The sequence below is a fragment of the Podarcis raffonei genome, chromosome 17 (assembly GCF_027172205.1).
Source record: "Podarcis raffonei isolate rPodRaf1 chromosome 17, rPodRaf1.pri, whole genome shotgun sequence".
In the NCBI taxonomy this organism is placed as follows: Eukaryota; Metazoa; Chordata; class Lepidosauria; order Squamata; family Lacertidae; genus Podarcis; species Podarcis raffonei.
Genome location: NC_070618.1, coordinates 14,570,592 through 14,590,579, shown reverse-complemented (window position 1 = coordinate 14,590,579; position 19,988 = coordinate 14,570,592). Strand labels below are relative to the sequence as shown.

At 44.8% G+C, this 19,988-nt stretch overlaps 1 protein-coding gene across 2 annotated transcripts in view; it reads right to left on the bottom strand.

The window, feature by feature from the left end:
* Positions 1 to 468: 468 nt before the first annotated feature.
* ALDOB (aldolase, fructose-bisphosphate B) overlaps positions 469 to 19,988 on the bottom strand; it is a 166,936-nt gene continuing 147,416 nt past the window's right edge. Inside the window, exons 1-9 of one of the 2 annotated variants that reach the window (XM_053371632.1) lie at positions 17,252 to 17,365; positions 9,189 to 9,305; positions 8,259 to 8,470; positions 6,181 to 6,235; positions 4,842 to 5,002; positions 4,616 to 4,699; positions 3,597 to 3,771; positions 2,375 to 2,574; positions 469 to 1,009 (exon numbers count right to left, since the gene is read on the bottom strand). In XM_053371632.1, coding sequence (XP_053227607.1) covers positions 914 to 1,009; positions 2,375 to 2,574; positions 3,597 to 3,771; positions 4,616 to 4,699; positions 4,842 to 5,002; positions 6,181 to 6,235; positions 8,259 to 8,470; positions 9,189 to 9,300 — 1,095 coding nt within the window. In that variant the 5' untranslated portion in view covers positions 9,301 to 9,305; positions 17,252 to 17,365 and the 3' untranslated portion in view covers positions 469 to 913. Of the gene's footprint in view, positions 1,010 to 2,374; positions 2,575 to 3,596; positions 3,772 to 4,615; positions 4,700 to 4,841; positions 5,003 to 6,180; positions 6,236 to 8,258; positions 8,471 to 9,188; positions 9,306 to 17,251; positions 17,366 to 19,988 lie in introns of those variants that run through there. The other variant, XM_053371633.1, reaches the window with a different exon arrangement.

The following is a 19,988-nucleotide window of genomic DNA, read 5'->3' as shown; positions in this document are numbered from 1 at the left end:
TGCCTATCCAGACCTGTAACTTCTGCTACCTGCTCTCACTCACTAAACCACCTCTCAGATATTTATTTGTCTTCCTAGCTCCTAACTGTTCCTGACTCAGCTTATTTCACTACACTAACTCAGCCTACTCACAGACTCTATCCCAATTCACTTCCACTCCAACCAACTACCCAACAAACTCCTCCCTTCACCCCTCCCAGAGCTGGTTTTATAGTCCCTCTGACTCCACCCCCCTGGGTTCTGATTGGGTAACCTGTTTAACTATTTCACCTCCAGCACTCTCACATGTTAACGTCACAATGCTAATTAAGTAAATCAATCTAATTTGCCAGCAAACAAAGCAGGAATACTGCTCAATGTACAGATCACCTGGAAACACTCTAAAAAGGAATAGTTGACATGCCACAACAAAAATACCATGAGAGGGCAAATAAATGGAAATACACAGTTAAAGTTTATCAATTTTTATTTCACTTTGGCAGGAAATTGATTCACAGTTTATACATCGAAGACATTATGGATTAAAGAGTGTGTTTCATGTTCTCTCTCTCTTGGCTGTTGTTCTGTCTCAGCTGGCAATGTTATCAGGGGTGGAGAAAAAACACAAGGGCAGTATCCAGCTCCCCAGTTGGCTATGGGAGACATCTTTAAAAAACAAAACAAAACCAGCTGTCCAAGGAGAGGATTAAAGTCAGTGAAGGATGGTTCCGTAAGACCTGTCAAGTTATTTTGGAATGTGTAGATGCAGTGAAGTTATTTTAACTTTGTGCTGAAGGATTAGAAGTGTGCAGTGGGACCTTTTATTCCAATCCATTTATTTGCCGCTTCTGATGGGGATGTAATGTGAGATGTTTTCCCTTTGGATCTCCTACCAGCTGCAAAGAGGGGCAAGCTAGCTGCACCATTTTCTGAATTAGTATGTGTAACTGGCAGTGAAAAGCGACTGGGTGGCTGCTCCGCCGGTCTTCCCAGAGGTGGCGTATTGACCTCTGCAGGCTAAGCTATTTATCTGGAAATAAAAATAACAGCTGGTCAATTTTTTTTAATAAAAAGGGGGGGAGAGAGAGAGAGACAACCAAACACCATAGCTATGTAAATCCAAATTTTTTTCTAGAATCAGTGGAGACTGAGTACTAGTCCATACACAATTTAAATCTATTACTTCTTTCTTTCTTTCTTTCTTTCTTTCTTTCTTTCTTTCTTTCTTTCTTTCTCTCTCTCTCTCTCTCTCTCTCTCTCTCTCTCTCTTTCTTTCTTTCTTTCTTTCTTTCTTTCTTTCTCTGCTCCTGAAAAGCACTTTGTGACAAACTGGGAATCAGGGCAATCTCACACATTATGCAGCAAGAAAACCCATGTTTGGGTGTGTGCTCTAAAGACAGCAGCAACCAGTCCCAATCCTTTTGGTGATACCTATATGATTTACGCGGGTGGCGCTGTGGGTAAAACCTCAGCGCCTAGGGCTTGCCGATCTCATGGTCGGTGGTTCGAATCCCCGCGGCGGGGTGAGCTCCCGTCTTTCGGTCCCAGCTCCTGCCCACCTAGCAGTTCAAAAGCACCCTTAAGTGCAAGTAGATAAATAGGTACCGCTTTATAGCGGGAAGGTAAACGGCGTTTCCGCGTGCTGCACTGGTGCCGGCTCGCCAGAGCAGCTTCGTCACGCTGGCCACGTGACCCGGAAGTGTCTCCGGACAACACTGGCCCCCGGTCTCTTAAGTGAGATGGGCGCACAACCCTAGAGTCGGACACGACTGGCCCGTACAGGCAGGGGTACCTTTACCTTTACCTTTATATGATTTACCTGTTTTCAGTTAACTTTTTAACTGCACCCACATGTTGGCTTTTAAGCATTCACTTAAAAACTTAACTTTTATCAAGATGCCCAAGTACCACAGGCAAGGTGTACTAGGTTCTAATCAAGTACTGGCCCAGTTCCCTCTAACACTATTCTCCGTACTTCTCTGCACTGGTTCTTTTAATTATACTGTCCTCAAAGGCGAGGGAAAAACTACCTTATACCAAGTCAAACCATGTAATTTTATACACCAGGAGTTGTCAACCTGGCCCCTACTGCCCACTAGTGGCCGTTTCTGGATTCTAGGTGGGCGGTAGGGGGTTGTACGGCACAAGCTGAATCCTCCTTCCATTGAGCAGTGGTGGGCGGGAAGGAAATTTTACCAGCCAGAAAGATGCATTAGTGGGCGGTAGGTATAAAAAGGTTGACTACCGCTGATCTAGACCAGCTGGCAGCAGATCTTCAGGATTTGAGAGAGGGGCATATTTCCCAGCCCTCCTTGGAAATGAAATCGGAGATTGGGATCTTTTCAGTGGCAAAGTTGGCTGGCTACCACTGAGCTCAGGCTCTTTCTCCTCTTACCTTTGCTCGTTTGCAGAAGGCCTCCTGGGCAGCCTTCTTGTTCTCAGGCTTCCCAGACCAGGCAGCCAGAGCCGATGCTTGCAAGGCCCGCCCGTAGGAGAAAGTCAGCTTCCAAGGTTTAGGCAGAGGGCAGAGATTGATGGCATTGAGGTTGACGGAAGCCTCCTCCTCGCTTTGGCCCCCAGAAAGGAAGCAGATGCCTGCAGTTTGAATCAGAAGGCAAGATTACCATAAAGACTGAAGACTTAATTTGCCAAGATGTTTTTGCCCAACATTAATCTAAGTGAGTTAAAAACATAACAAGAAAGAGAGAGAGAGAGAGAGAGAGAGAGAGAGAGAGAGAGAGAGAGATAAGAAAAAAGAAATAGAAAAGAACTTTCCAGAGGAAATGGAAAAGAGACAGAGATTCTTCTGATTCTTCATTTTAACAATGGCATTCCTCTTACTGAACGTGACTTGTAGGATAAACAGCCTCGGTCCTGTATACCTGAAGGAGCGTCTCCACCCCCATCGTTCAGATCAGACACTGAGGTCCAGCGCCAAGGGGCTTCTGGCAGTTCCCTCATTGCGAGAAGTGAGGTTACAGGGAACCAGACAGAGGGCCTTCTCAGTAGTGGCACCCGCCCTGTGGAATGCCCTCCCTTCAGATGTGAAGGAAATAAGCAGCTATCTTATCTTTAAAAGACATCTGAAGACAGCCCTGTTTAGGGAAGTTTTTGAAATTCTGAGCTGCCCAGAGTGGCTGGGGAAACTCAGCCAGATGGGCGGGGTATAAATTATTATTATTATTATTATTATTATTATTAAGTGGTGGCTTGCCTATGAGGCTGAGCTAATAAAGCCCTTTGTCAATAGACAGAACATTTGTGTTATTCAATGTCAATTGATCCGTGCCATCCTTTTAAAGCCTATGGCTTTCCCCAAAGAATCCTGGGAACAGTAGCTTACCAAAGATTCCCAGCACCCTTAACAAACTACAGTTCTTAGGCAGAAGCCATGTGCTTTAAAAGTGTTTTCAGTGTACGCCATGGATGTGACAGAGGCTATTCTACGGAGTCTCTTCCCATGTCTGGTCGATTGGCAGCCAGCAACGTGACCAAAAGTGTTTTTGCAAATCAAATGCAATGGACACACATCTGTAAATCAGGTAAAGAGCAGATCAGGGAGGCCCAGACACACCCTTAAGGAAAACCCTGACAGATCGCAAGGGCTGAAGAATGACCTGGAACAGCCGCTGGGACGGTGCGATGGAGAGCTGTCACTGTGGCCATGGCCACCTCTTCGGGGGTGTACTTCTTGGGACAAGAATGCCCCGCAGTCACCATGTTGGGCTTCAGCAATGTTCCTTCCAGGTAGACATGGTGGTCATTCAAGGCCTTGTACACAGCAGCCAGCACCTGGGACACGAGAAGAAGTTGGGGTGAAACATGTTTGAGTATACATGTGTAGGAGTAGTCCCACTTTATTCAAATGGGTGCACTCCAAAGTAAGGGTGTACAGGATTACTACCTCTAAGCAGAGTTACTCTACAGCAGGCTTCCTCAACCTCAGCCCTCCAGATGTTTTGAGACTACAATTCCCATCATCCCTAACCACTGTTCCTGCTAGCTAGGGATCATGGGAGTTGCAGGCCAAAAACATCTGGAGGGCCGAGGTTGGTGGTATCTGACACCTAGTAAACTAGCAAAGTTGTATAAAACAAACTCAAATAAATGTTGGAGGTATAAGCGTGCAGAAGGAACAATGTTGCATATGTGGTGGCGGTGTAAGAAAATCAGAAACCTTTGGGATAGTATCTATGAAGAACTGAAAAGAAAATGTTTGGACAAATGTTTGTTAAAAAGCCGGAAGCATTTCTTTTGGGTTTACTTACTCCAGATATCCCAAGTGATAAAAGAAGGATATTTTTATATGCCACAACAGCGGTAAGAATGCTGCGAATCCTGCTGCGACCAGCTCCCCTCTCCCCTGGTCTCCCAGAACTAGAAGAGGTATGAAGAGGACAGAGCAAAGACAGACAAGGCAATGGAGCCTCAGATCGCTTGGGAAGGACCTCAGGGAGGAGGAGCTGTGGGATGGCAGAGACCTACTGGGATGAGTTGCTGCGCTCACTAGGCCTGGCCTCCGGAACCGGCTGTGTTTCCTTGAAGCTTCACTAATACAGTGTGACTTCTTGCCAACCTTCTCCTGACATTATCGTTGTGGTGCAGGAACATGGTGAGCTTCTGATGCCACCCTTACCTTTTCTGTCACGTACTGGCACCGTTGGAGGTCATGGTCTCCATCAGGCAGGATCTCAGGCTCCACGATGGGCACTAGTCCATGCTGAAGATTCAAGTGAAAATGTAATGGGCATCTAGATGAACTAGGTTCTAAGTTCATATCCATAGGGAAAGGTTCCCAAAAGCTGCCACACCCTCCCACCACCAAGCTGCCAGGAAAACACTGAGTTATTGAGAGGGTATACCTGTTGGCAGATACTGGCATAACGTGCCAGTGTATTAGCGTTCTCCTGGATGGCAAGAGTGGAGGGGGTCGTATCTGTAATTTTCAACACAGCACGCCACTTGCCAAAGTCGGCTCCATCCTTCTTATACTGGGCACAGCGCTCAGCAAGGCCATCCAAACCTGAAGGCAAAAAAGAGAGGAAAGATGGGGGCTTTTAGAAGATTTGCGGGTGGCGCTGTGGTCTAAACCACAGAGCCTAGGACTTGTCGATCAGAAAGTCGGCATTTCGAATCCCCGCAACGGGGTGAGCTCCCGTTGCTCGGTCCCTGCTCCTGCCAACCTAGCAGTTCGAAAGCACGTCAAAGTGCAAGTAGATAAATAGGTACCGCTCCGGTGGGAAGGTAAACGGTGTTTCCGTGTGCTGCTCTGGTTCGCCAGAAGCGGCTTAGTCATGCTGGCCACATGACCCGGAAGCTGTACACCGGCTCCCTTGGCCTGTAAAGCAAGATGAGTGCCACAACCCCAGAGTCGGCCACGACTGGACCTAATGGTCAGGGGTCCCTTTACCCTTTACTTTATCCCAAGGGTAGAAGGCTGCATTTTAAGTAGCGTGCATTTTAATCAGAATTTTAACTTCTCGTAATTTCCCCCCTAATGTTATGGTTTTATCATTTTGCAAGCCGCTTTGAGGGAGTTTCATTTTTACACAATCAAGCAGTGTCTACATTTTATGAAATATTATGATTATTATTTATACCCCACCCATCTAGCTGGGTTTCCCTAGACACTCTGGGCAGCTTCCAACAGAATTTTAAAAACACGATAAAACATCAAACATTTAAAACTTCCTAATGCAGGGCTGCCTTCAGATGTCTTTGGAAAGTTGTATAGTTACCGTACTTATCCTATTAATGCTAATAATAATAATAATAATAATAATAATTTATTATTTATACCCCATGCATCTGGCTGGGTTTCCCCAGCCTCTCTGGGCAGCTCCCAACAGAATATTAAACAGAATAAAACATGAAACATTAAAAACTTCCCTAAACAGGACTGCCTTCAGATGTCTTCTAAAAGCCAGATAGTTATCTATTTCCTTGACATCTGAAGGGAGGGCTTTTCACACGGCTGGCACCACTACCAAAAAGGCCCTCTGCCTGGTTCCCTGTAACCTCACTTCCTGCAGAAGGCCTTTAGAGTTGGACCTCAGTGTCTGGGCTGAACGATGGGGATGGAGACGCCCCTTCAGGTATCCTGGGCCGACAGATGTGGTATCAACAGAATTTTTAACAAATTCTGTTTGGAACTGACGCACTCTCTCATATTTCAAGGTTCAGAGGAAATAAATATCTCACCTTGAATGGTGGTTTCTCCATTCGTTCCTGCCAATGGAGCTGTGCCTTTGTCCAGCTGTGGAAGTTTAACACAAGCATTAGCAAAACGTTCCCAGATTGACTGTACAGGGCCATTGCATCTAAGCTGTAGATTGGTTGATACATGCAATGCTCTGGTATATGCTTGATCAATGTCAGGTACGGGAAACCTCTGGGGCTCCAGATGTTGCTAAACTACCACTACCACCATCGCTGACCATTAGCCATGCTTGCCTGGGCAGGTGGAAGGTGTAGCTCAGGCATAGGCAAATTCGGCCCTCCATCTGTTTTGGGACTACAACTCCCATCATCCCTAGCTAACAGGACCAGTGGTCAGGGATGATGGGAGTTGTAGTCCCAAAACATATGGAGCGCCGAGTTTGCCTATGCCTGGTGTAGCTCAACAACGCCAGCAGGAACAAAGGTTCCCCACACCTCATTTATATGATCTATATCAGGCTTCCTCAACCTCGGCCCCCCAGATGTTTTGAGACTACAATTCCCATCATCCCTGACCACTGGTCCTGCTAGCTACGGATCATGGGAGTTGTAGGCCAAAAACATCTGGAGGGCTGAGGTTGAAGAAGCCTGAGCTACATCACTGCATAACCTATGTTCTTCTGTCTAAATCGCACCAACAAATGACTATGAAGGTGTTAGCACCAAATACTCCTATATGTCACACTATCCCTGCTTTCATAGCCAGTGTGGCGTAATGGTTAAGAGTGTTGGACTAGGACCTGGGAGAGCTGGGTTCGAATCTCCGCTCAGCAATGAAGCTCACTGGCTAACCTTGGTTCCATCACCATCTCTTAGCCTAAACCAGTGTTCCCCAACCTTGGGCCTCCAGCTGTTTTTGGACTACAATTCCCATCATCCTTGACCACTGGTCTTGCTAGCGAGGGATGATGGGAGTTGTAGTCCAAAAACAGCTGGAGGCCCAAGGTTGGGAAACACTGGCCTAAACTACCTCAGGGGGTTGTTGTGAGGAGCCACAGATCCTTGGAGGTTAAAGGGGGTATATGAATGTAAATAATAATAATAATATTTTTTTAAAAAAAATAGAGCTACCACAGGCCCTTGCTATAAAAACAGTAAGTCGCTTTTTACACCAAAGTGTAATGATAAAAAAGAAAAAAGCCTTAAAGACGAATAACAGCAGTAAAACAAGACCTAAATTGTGCACACACACACACACACACACACACATCCTAAATTGGCATAGCTCAGTTGGTAGATAGAAAAAAAAAGATACCTATCTCAGTTGGTAGTGCATGAGACTCTTCATCTCAGGGTCATGGATTTGGGCGAAAGATTCCTGCATTGCGGGGGGTTGGACTAGATGACCATTGGGGTCCCTTCTAACTGACATCTCTGTGACATCCTACCTATCCCACTTAAAAGAATGAGCACAACAAAGAGGCCACAGGCACAACTTGTTACCTTCCCAATTCAGTGCTGGGTGAATAGAAAGGTTTTGCCTGGTGCAAAGCAACAGATCGGGATGACTCAAGGCATGCTTTCCTGGGGAGAGCATTCTACAAGTGGCGGAGCCAACACCGAAAAGGCCCGTTCTCATGTCGCTGCTCGCTGAACCCAGAGAGGACACATGGAGACAGTTCTCAGATGATGGGACACAGTGTCCAGTTTGGTTCATGTGGGGAAAGGCGGCCCTCGAGGTGCAGAGACAGGAGAAATGGGAGGTGAAGAAGAAGAAGAAGAAGAAGAAGAAGAAGAAGAAGAAGAAGAAGAAGAGGAGTTTGGATTTGATATCCCACTTTATCACTACCCGAAGGAGTCTCAAAGAGGCTAACATTCTCCTTTTCCTTCCTCCCCCACAACAAATACTCTGTGAGGTGAGTGAGGCTGAGAGACTTCAGAGAAGTGTGACTAGCCCAAGGTCACCCAGCAGCTGCATGTGGAGGAGCGGGGAAGCGAACCCGGTTCACCAGATTACAAGACTGCCACTCTTAACCACTACGCCACACTGGCTCTCCAGTGTGAAGACACTGGTCGGACCTCTCGGCCTTCGTACAGTTAACTGTGGACAAGATATTCACCTTGATTCCAACCACGATGCCCTTGTCCTTGATGACATTTGGGAAGAGCTTGCCAGTGTTGTCCTTCTGATAGAGAGTCTCATGGAAAAAAATGACACCCCCTATCTGCTGATTGATGGAGGCGTCGGAAGAGAAGAGGATGTCTCGGAAGGCCCGGCGGTTCTCTTCGGTGTTCTCCACTTTGATGCGCTGCAGCCGGTTACCCATAGTACCTGTGAAAAGCCACCAAATAGCAAAGCAGGGTGGATAAAAATCAATTATTTCAAGAAATTAAAATAAAAAAATCAGATTTTTTAAAATTTAAATCGGATTTTCTGATTTAAATCGGATTTTTAAAATTTAAATCAGATTTTTAAAAATAAAATGCTTTTGGAGGAAAAAGCTTTCTAAAGATAGTTTTCTATTTAAGTTCCATTATAGTCCAAAGGCTATTCTTCAGGAAATAAGGATTTGTTTTAAGTTTTTCATGTGTGCTAAAACTCGGTCTAAGTTTTTTTTTAAAAAAACAAACAAACCCCTTTAACCTCATCAGTTAACAAACATGGATACATATGCTATAATGTTATTGCTCTAGTTAAATAAATTGTTCATATGTTATTAAGGAAATGATCATTTTTCTCCTTCCAACGAAGTACAGCAAAAAAGTTGTCTAAATATAAACAGTTAACTTATTAAACCTCACAATAATTTCATAATTATCTGTGTATGTGTTTCTAATAGTATAACCAAATCTGTAATTTTTGATATAACTGTAAAACTACTCTGAAAATTTATTATTCCAAAAACGAAACCTTCTCCTGGTGGTAAATTTTAAGATTATACCAGCAAGAATGAGTCTGCAAATAGAAAGAAAGAAAGAAAGAAAGAAAGAAAGACTTACTGACTAGTGATTTAAAACAAGTCTTACTGACTAGTGATTTAAAAACTCACCAACAGATTCATCTGCGGCCAGGATTCCTTTGCCTGTGGCCACGATCCTCTGAGCTGTGTCTGAGAGGGCTTTCTTCTGTTCCGGAGATAGGGCTGGAAACTGATGGGTCATGATGGCTGAAAACAAACCATAATCCCAGGTTAGAAAACAGTCCAAGCCAATGTTTTTAACCATTTGATGTTTTGTTTTGCATTCTGGATGCCACACAAGATAGGACCAGACGATGCTATGTTTTAAATAGCAGAACAATAAGAGGGCATTTTACCGGTATATCAAAAGGTGGAACTGATGTCCAGGGGGAATTTCTGAAAGGTGGCGCTTTCGTGTTTTTTGTATAAAAGAGCTCAACAATTTTGGAGTCTTCCTAAAAAGAACTCGACAATTTTTGGGTGTCCTGGCTTTTACTTTTTGAAATATGGCAGCCCGAACATATTTATATGTAACTTTCTATGAGGAAAAAAGAATATATATATTCTTTTTTCCACATAGAAAGTTACATTTGTTACACAACAGTTATATTCCAATTCAAGAAAAGACAATTGCGCAATAAATATAATTGCGTTTTAAAGTTCTGTCTTATCTGATTCCATCCTCTCTAACATATAGCTAGTTTAATAAAACAAAGCAAAGCAAAATACTGGTTGTTGTTTTTTGTTTTTAAGTCCACCAAGCCAAAATGTAAAATGCTGCTTGTGTTGAAGTTCGTTTTAAATTGTGCTGGGATCTAGATAGTGCATTTTCTTTCACAAACAACTATTACTACTATTTTGCATCTTTTTTTCTCTGGTGCTACCTTCCTCCTCCTTCTCTTCTTCTTCAGCCAAAACCAGCCTCCAAGGATGTAAGTTTCATCAGAGCAAGGATGGGGAGTCTGTGGCCTTCCAGATGCTGCTATCTTCCAGCTCCCATCGGTCCCAACTAGCATGAATTAGATTTGCTCATCCCTACTAGCTACAGGAGAAAAGGGACGCGGGTGGTGCTGTGGGTTAAACCACTGAGCCCAGGGCTTGCCAAACAGAAGGTCGGCAGTTCGAATCCCCGCGACATGGTGAGCTCCCGTTGCTCGGTCCCTGTTCCTGCCAACCTAGCAGTTCGAAAGCACGAAGTGCAAGTAGATAAATAGGTACCACTCCAGTGGGAAGGTAAACAGTGTTTCCGTGCACTGCTCTGGTTCGCCAGAAGCAGCTTAGTCATGCTGGCCACATGACCCGGAAGCTGTACGCCGGCTCCCTCGGCCAATAAAGCGAGATGAGCGCCGCAACCCCAGAGTCGTCCGCAACTGGACCGAACGGTCAGGGGTCCCTTTACCTTTACCTTTAGCTACAGGAGACATGTAGTTTTGTGCTCAGGGAGGCCACAGGCTGGGCAGAACACCAAGCTGTGCACCTTTAACTGCAGTCTCAGCAATTTTATCTGCGTAGATTAGAATGTTTGTTTCTAGGTAACTATTTGATCTTCCACGCAGCAAAGGCATTGCCCTAATGCTAACAAGCCCCCTTTTTTCACCTGGCTTGCTTTGCTCCTGTTTGCTAATGTACAGCTTTTCACTCTTTCCCGGGTATTATTCATGTGGAGCTGAAAGGTTTTCAGGTTTAATAGGAAGAGGAAGTATTTCTGGGTTTCACGTGGATATGTTAGGCCTAACTATAATGCAAGCTGCTTTGAGTCTAAACTGCTATCTTGTGGACAACACCTGAAACTGCAGAAAGTCAAGGTAGAGTTGCATCATTTAGCCACTGCAACACACAGGGGCACAGCAATCCCTAAAACCTTGCCTGGATTGCAGATCACTGTTCTGCTTTGCTTGCTTGTTTGGTCAACCTCCACCTTTTAGAAACTTTTAAGGGGGTTTCTGTATGCGATGTGGAAGGAAAGCGGGGAGCAGGTGAGGCTCGTCAACCTGAGAAGGTAGCCCATCTAGGAAATGGAAAACTCTGACCCTAAACCTCCACTGCCTTGTTGGATACCTTCAGGGCCGTCTTAAGTATATCCGGCGCCGTGGTGCACAGCTCTCCCCCCCCCCCCGGTTTCCCAGAGTTGTCAACCTTTTTTTAAGGAAGACGGCACTGCCAGTGGGGCTGAAGGAGGTGGGCAGTGGCTGGAGGGTGGCTCCTCTGGTGGAGAAGAGGCGGAGGCTGGACGCGGCACCTTCCAGCTCAGCTGGCCACTTCGTGCTGCCGTGGCCACGGCAGGCGGAGGCTCCAGGTGTGGCGCTGCTTCGGCGTGGCATGGCGGAGACTGGTGAGGGCAGCAAGCTGATGCCGGGAGGCACTGCATCCAGCCTCTGCCTCTTTCCTGGTGCCCTCCAGAACTTGGCGCCCTGGCGCCCTGCACCACTAGCCTCTATGGGTAAGATGCCCCTGGATACCTTTGGGAGAAGAAAAGACTAAGGAGTAAACCCTGCAGAAATCCAGAGTGGAGTCCCTAAGACAGTAGAATAGTCAGTGCCTTTTTCTGGAGGGAATGCAGTGGTACGCAAACCCCTAAACATTTTGTGAATCTAAGTTTTGCCTCATTGAGGGGCAGTATTTCAATATGAGTAGGAAAATGAGAGTACCCCTAAAGATTTTTTAAAGGGAAAAAAAGCACTGAGGATAGTGCATTGTACCCCTCCTTCCAGCAACTCCTGCAGTCAAGCTGGTGTCAAATATATTGCTCTGCTTTCCTTTGGACCCCATCAGTGAGTCCAAGATGGGGGTCTTGTCATCTGGGCAGCCCAGGACCTCCATACACACTGCCCAGGCTTGCATCCCAGGGAGATCAGTTCGTTGCCAGTAACACCTAAGACCGTGGTGGCAAACCTATGGCACGCTGTCATCCCAGCAGGACTGTAGCTTCCAAGTACAGTGGCACCTTGGGTTACAAACGCTTCAGGTTACATGCGCTTCAGGTTACAGACTCCGCTAACCCAGAAATAGTGCTTCAGGTTAAGAACTTTGCTTCAGGATGAGAACAGAAATCGTGCTCCGGTGGCGCGGCAGCAGCAGGAGGCCCCGTTAGCTAAAGTGGTGCTTCAGGTTAAGAACAGTTTCAGGTTAAGAACGGACCTCCAGAACGAATTAAGTACTTAACCCGAGGTGCCACTGTAGTTTGAGAACTAAGCTCTTTGAAAACGGAGGTGCCACTGTATTTATTTCCCCCAATTTGAACTGTATTCATTTATCTGCCCCCACACACCGGTGGTGGTTTTCTTGAGTCAAAATGAGAGTACCCCTAAACATTTTTTAAATAAAAAAAAGCACTGAGTTATACCATAAAATTATATATCAACGGAAAGATAATTTAATGAAGAATGTAACGCAGTAACTTTTATGAAGGATTATTTATTACAACAGCGGTCATAGAGAAGAAACGTGAAACACACAGGGGGGTGGAATGAGATATACAGGTTAAATTGCCGTGTTGACACTTTGCGATAAATCAGTGGGTTTTGGGTTGCAGTCTCTAAAAGGTTCGCCATCACTGACCTAAGACCTGCTACTCTTCACAGTTCCTTTGGGCTTTCAAGGTAATTAATCTTTAGAGTCATGAGGACTTGGATTCCACACACCCCCAAATGAAAACGGAGACCCAGTTGAGAATAAGCAAGGATCATAGTGCTCCCCCCAAAAAAAAGACAGCCCCTCTAACAAAGAGAGTCACCCTGGTTATTTCTAAGATTGTCATTCACAACACAACAGGTTTCATTGTCATTCACAACACAACTACCTGACATTCAGAAGACATCTTAAGGCAGCCCTGTTCAGGGAAGTTTTTAATGTATAACATATTAGTGTATTTTTGGTCTTTGTGCAAGCTGCCCAGAGTGGCTGGGGAAACCCAGCCAGATGGGCGGGGTACAAATAACAAATTATTATTATTATTATTATTATTATTATTATTATTATTATTATTGCTTCAGTTGTTCATTTCCCAAATGGCTTTTTTTCTCCATTAGGGGTCAGGTCTCATATATAACTGCTGATGATTATGTCTGCTTTAAAATCAATAATGTTTCCCCATACAAGAAAAGTTCAATACTAGAAAAGGCAGCGTCGTTCCACGGGACGTCCCGAGTTTAGAGACGTCAGAGGCATTTTAAGCAAACAAAGCTGTTTGCCTCATTCAAGTCCCTGGCAAAGGTACAACAGGACATTGACATGAATTGTCAATAGTGCTGGAATTTGGCCATTCCCCAGGCCCCTGCTTAGGGAAGCAGAAAAAAACACAGTAGATCAAAATATCTACTAATATCAGCACAAAGGTTGCCTTCTGTTAATGTTGTAACTGACTGGGGACCAAAGTACAGGCGTTTGAGGGAATAAGAAAGGGGAGATTTCAAAATTCTTGGCACATCCTCATTTTTCAGGTCACCTTAAAAGGAGGTGGTGTTGTGGCAGTTTGGGTAGACATACAGTTCTGCAATCTCTCCCTGGATTTTCTAACCCAAACCCTTGCACATAACTGTTAAAACTGCCATCTTTCCCTTAAAAAAAACACAGGCAAATAACCTTAAGATTTGGGCTGCATGCACAGCACACACACTTAAAAAGTCGTAAGAACTGTAGTTTGTTAAGGGTGCTGGAAATTGTAGTTCTGTGAGAGTGTAAAGATGCTTGCAGGGGGCTGGGGGAGGGATTCCTGGCTAAGTCCCACAACTTGATCTCCAAATTTGGGAGTCTGAGGGGATCAAGCGCAGTATCTGACCTTGCTTAATTTCTGGACATCCCTCATAATTAGGGATTCCTTAAATGTGGGTTTTGTTTAAGGGTGCAATCACAGCATACATTCAAAGCACAAATAACTGACCTATGGACCTCTTTTTAAGCTTCACATGCTTATTCTGTATCAGCAGAAGAAAGAGTTTTCCTATTAAACCAGGATTGACAAAACCCTCAGGAGGTTATGAACTCTCCTTCCTTGGAGGTTTTTAAGCAGAGGTTGGATGGCCATCTGTCATGGATGCTTTAGCTGAGATTCCTGTAGGGGGGTTAACTAAATGACCCCCCAGGGTCCCTTCCAACTCTACAATTCTATGATCCCATATTCTAGGTGACCTAGGTGTCCCATCTTTAAGACCCCCTTCACCCCTCCAGTGTAAATTTGTTCAGGATAAACCCTGTAGCAAGAGGTAGAATTCTATGACCTTTGCTACTTTATTTACTTTACATTACTTGCTGCCACTCCCACAGCTAGAACGATGCATGTGATTGAGCTATATGCTGGAAATATGAAGGCAAAAATGAAGAATGATCTCACTCATAGCACTGAGCTTTCAAAGCTGGTTTGTTGACATTTAAAGGCATTATGTAGGGCATAAAAGGGTGATCACGGGCAGAATGGCTGCATCCTTTCCTGATATTTCTGGAGCGAATGCAGCCATGTGATTGACTGCTCAATTGTGCTGCCTGATCCCATGTGCCACTTTCTGAAGCTGACCCTGGGATTATTTCTGGTCCAATTTTTGAGGTGCAATGGATATTCAAATGGTGGCCTTTGCACCACAGCTGGAAAACTGAAAGCTTCTTCCTAGCAGCCTCCACCATGGCATAATTGCTGCATTTTAAAAGAACTGCTGCTGCAGTATGCACAAATTGTGTTACCTGGAACCCCACCTCTGCAGCTTGAAGTGGTGGAGTCCGAGGAATGCTTCATCACTTCTTTTTTGCCTCATCCTTTTTTGCCTCTTCCTCTCTCTCTCTCTCTCTCTCTCTCTCTCTCTCTCTCTCACACACACACACACACACACACACAGAATTTCACTTCCTTTACTGCTCCTGTGTTCTTTGTGGATACGTTCATAGATCTCAGGAAATGTGTATAAATTCAAACTCCGGGGGCATCCTTCATACCCCCCAACATTTCCCTGATGAAAATAGGGAAGTTGTCAATAATAATAATAATAATAATAATAATAATAATAATAATAATAATAATATTATGTCCCTGACTCAGTTGTCCCAGCCACTCTGGGAGGCTTCCAACATATATAAAACATAATACAGTGGTAACGCGGGTTACATACGCTTCAGGTTACAGACTCCGCTAACCCAGAAATAGTGCTTCAGGTTACGAACTTTGCTTCAGGATGAGAATAGAAATAATGCTCCGGCGGCGCAGCGGCAGCGGGAGGCCCCATTAGCTAAAGTGGTGCTTCAGGTTAAGAACAGTTTCAGGTTAAGAACGGACCTCCGGAACTAATTAAGTACTTAACCCAAGGTATCACTATAAAACATTTGATAACTTCCCTATACAGAGCTGCCTTCAGATGTATAGTTACTTATCTCCTTGGCTCGGGGGTCGCATGACTGCATACCCTCCAACATTTCTCCGATGTAAACAGGGATGTCCTAAGGAAAAGCAGGACATTCTGGGATTGAATCAGAAAGTGGGATGGCTTCAGTAAATCTGGGACTGTCCCTGGAAAACAGGGACACTTGGGGGGGGTCTACATCCTTTCAGTTTTCACAGGGTGTGTGTGTGTGTGTGTGAGGGGAAGATTTTTGCAAACAAACAAATCTCGCACCGCTGTTCTTTTGAAGCTTTTCTTGGAGAGGTGTTTTTTCCTTTTGCTTTGCATAACTCTAGTGTACGTCAAGCAAGTTATCGACACCGTTTCAAAAAGCACCTTTGCCATGCTTAGGTAGTGGGCAGGCAGGCAGTGGGGAATCTGAAGTTGTTGTACTCCAGGCCCCATCAGCCACAGCCAGCATGGCCAATGCTCAAGGATGATGGGAGTTGTAGTCCAGCAGTATTGGGTAGTCACAGATTCCCCCATCTTAGTGCGCACCCTGGAAATGATCTCCTTCAGCTTCTGCCTTCTGAAAGAAGGTACAGGGTTATAAAGACTAGGACTAGCCATCTGAGAAACAGTTTCTATCCAAAGGTGATTTTGGTTTTAAACGCAGTGTAAGGTAGTCCCTATGGGAGTATATTGTATTTAATTATGAGGTATCAGAGTTTTTAGGGGGCTAACCAGGCTGGGATAGCTGGCTTGTTGGTTTTGAATGTCTGATGTAGATTTTTTCAATTTCGTTGTTCTGTATGGGACAGTGACAATAAAGATTATCGTATTGTATCTACATTTCACTTGGCTGTGGTAAGGTCTTCTGCATGGATGGAGTCGCCAACAATTACGAAGGGGAGTCTGGGCAGCACCTTTGGTTTCTGCAACAATCCTGGAGTGAATTTGGGTGACAACACACCTCCTTTTTGCGAGACATGAAGATACTTACGAAAGCAGAAGGTTCCAGGCACTGAGTGTGGATCAAAGCAGAAAGGAAAGGTGGGTGTGTTTGGGACTTAGCAGGAATCCCAGTTGCCTAAGGCAGCAACGCATGTTGTTTGCAACTGATGAAATGAGCTTGCAAGTATTTGGTTCTCGCTGGCAGGGCCCCAGATTGTAAAACAAGCTTTCTGCAGTCAATGATCAAGATAACAAGCTGGAAATGTTGAAATTTGCACAAAGGGGGGTTGAAAGTGAGGAAGGTACTGCCAGAGCCCAGTCCCGCCTCCTTGACATCCTTTAAGCTGTGAAACCTCTATTTTTGTGCAAAATTTGTGCCTTGGGGAAGAAGGGTCCCTATGAATGGTAGAGATACCCTTGGCAGATGTCTTACATGTGGACAGACCACTTTGCTCATACGAAGCATGACCCGAACTCTAGTCAGGAGAAATTCACCCCCAGATATTATAACAATTCATCCTAATACCATTTCACTCATTCTGTACCGCACACAATTCTTGACTATGGTAAAAATCCCTTGCATGGAATGATTATTACTATTGTCGTTTTAAAAGTCAATATCAAGGCTGCACGGAACCTTCTGAAAGAAATATTCACTGGTTTAAAAGCAACAGCTGGACAACTTGCAACAAAAGCGACACACTTTCTTTGTGCTGCTTCCAGCAACAAAATGTAGTCTTTGTTCAAGGGTTTTCTGTGATAAGTTAGAGAGAGGAAACATAAGCATACAATTATCCAGTAATAAAACCCAAGCTTCTCTCATGCACACACACACCACTCTCTATCTCGCACTTCCATAAACTTTTCAGAATATGTATAACATTCTTTCGCACGCACCTTCTGGATGGTTGTCTCTGCCTCTGCCAGAAATTCCTGTTGGTGAGGTGGCTGCAGCCAAACAGGTCGAACTCTGCAACTCTGCAACAATTTATACTTTCCTATGTCAGTTACTAGTTAAACTTTCTCCTAGTTTATTTTTCCTCCCCCCTCTCTTCCTCTTCTTCAAGCTGGTTGGAGAGGTGCAAATGCTCAGCAGCTCTGATTGGCTACTTAACAGTGACAGAGCTCAGCCAATAAAATGTGCCCCCCCCCTTTTCATGTGCAAACAGAGCCTTCCTACCTATAGGATGTAACATACAGGCATTAGCAGGCAGGAGATAGCTGAGTTTTCGCAAGGAGGCTGAATTCACTATCATTTCTAAAAAGCAGTGCCCCTTGAATTCAGGCATGCATATTCCTAACTGCAGCCTTTTAAAATTCTGCTCCTAGATACATGTTTATATACAGGTCATTTCAAAAGGCTCTTCCATGTATGAATTAGCATGAAACTTCTCTGTAGAAGGTCGCATAGGGTTGCTATTTTGACAGGCCTGGGTGGGATGTTTTTCCTCCCTGGCCAGATGGCCAGAATGAAAAGAGGCAAAGGAATGATGCATTTTCAGCGAAGCTGTTTTTAATTTTTGCAACAAACCCAGGTAATGTCATAGGCCACATGCACACTATAGATTTAAAGCCCCGTGATACCACTTTAAAGAGTCATAAAGGTAAAGGTAAAGGGACCCCTGACCATTACGTCCAGTTGTGACCAACTTTGGGGTTGCAGTGCTCATCTCGCTTTATTGGCTGAGGGAGCCGGCATACAGCTTCCAGGTCATGTGGCCAGCATGACTAAGCTGCTTCTGGCGAACCAGAGAAGCACAGAAACACCGTTTACCTTCCCGCCGGAGCGGTACCTATTTATCTACTTGCACTTTGACGTGCTTTCGAACTGCTAGGTTGGCAGGAGCAGGGACCAAGCAATGGGAGCTCACCCTGTTGTGGGGATTCGAACAGCTGACCTTTTGATCAGCAAATCCTAGGCTCTGTGGTTTAACCCACAGCGCCACCTGCATCTGCTTTAAAGAGTCATGGCTTCCCCTAAAGAATTCTGGGAGCTGTGGTTTGTTAAATGTGCTGAGAATTGCTAGAAGACCCCTGGTCCTCACACAGAACTAAAACTACCTGAATGGTTTTACAGTCAATCCTTCTTCCCAGAGAACATTGTTTTAAACTTCCAAAGAGTAGTTTTGCTACTACTACAACAACAACAACAACAACAACAACAACAACAACTTATTTATACCCCGCCCATATGGCTAGGTTTCTGCAGCCACTCAGGGTGGCTCCCAACAGATTAAAAACAGAATAAAACATCAAACTTCCCTAAACAGGGATGCCTGTTGGTTTCCTTGTTTATTTCCTTGACATCTGATGGGAGGGCGTTCCACAGGGCATACTGATGAACACCCAGCCCAAAACCCCTGATGATCTCTCCCAGTGGCTTCATATAGATGTTAAAAAGCATGGGGGAGAGGTCAGAACCCTGAGGCACCCCACAAGTGAGAGCCCAGGGGTCTGAACACTCATCCCACAACACCACTTTCTGGACACGGCCCAGGAGGAAGGAGCGGAACCACTGTATAACAGTGCCCCCAGCTCCCAGCCCCTCTAGCCAGTCCCAGGAAAGACACTTTGCCTAAGCAGAGCGAAATTTAGGGTTGTTGTTGTTGTTTTGTAACAGTGTTAACCTTAGGACTGTATAGTGAAGGGCAAGCAAAAAGTCAAGTCAAATAAATAACAACAACAACAACAACAACAACAACAACAACAACAACAACAACACTATTGTGCCTTGTGATGTGTAAAATCACACAATTAATTGGCACTTCCCAGTGCATGCTCATTTAGTGAAATACATGCACATTTTGGGGAAATGCAATTCACTCACAACAGATGGAGAAAATATATTTGGATCTCTCACAAGAGTTTTGTTAAAACGGTGTGGCTATTGCAGAAGGGCTTTTATTTTCTGCAAAGCTTCTCCGCACCACAAGCAGCTCCCATTGATTATTTGCAATTCACTGGACAGCCAGGAGCCCTGGAGATTGTTTAGCCAGCCTGTTCTCAAACACAGCCTAAGTGCTCAGTGGCCTTGAACATTAGACCCCATTTCCATCGAGAGATGCAATGTTTGCTAGGACACTGATGGTTCTCTCCCCATGCTAAGTCAAGAGGCAGAACTTTCAGCTGTCATGTGAACTGCTGGCTTCAAGTGACATGAAAGAAACAGCAATGTTTATTCATTCCTGTCTACAAAGACTTTTATTTATTAGATTTATATCCAGATCTTCCACCAAGAAGAGCCCAATGCATCTAAAAACATGGCGGGACGGGGACACCATTTAATCATGTGTTTCATCTTCCACATGGAATTAGCGGACTGTGAACATGCTTAACTGTGGCTGATTGTGCCTTATATCCTTTAATATGCAATTAAACCAGCAAGTTATTGAAGAGATGTGGGCATGTCTGTTCCATCTCAGGTGTAAACAGCCATTTCACAATCAAAATGATACTTTCATCTTTAAAGACGCTTCTGTGTATTCAAGTCCAAGAAGACATGTTGCATGGTCACTGCAATTCTCTGGGAGTGCAGGAAACCTGCAGAATATGGCACTGGGTGTGGAATTTCAGGGAGGGATTATTACAGTAGAACCTCGGTTCTCGAACAGTTTATTTGATGAACAAATCGCTC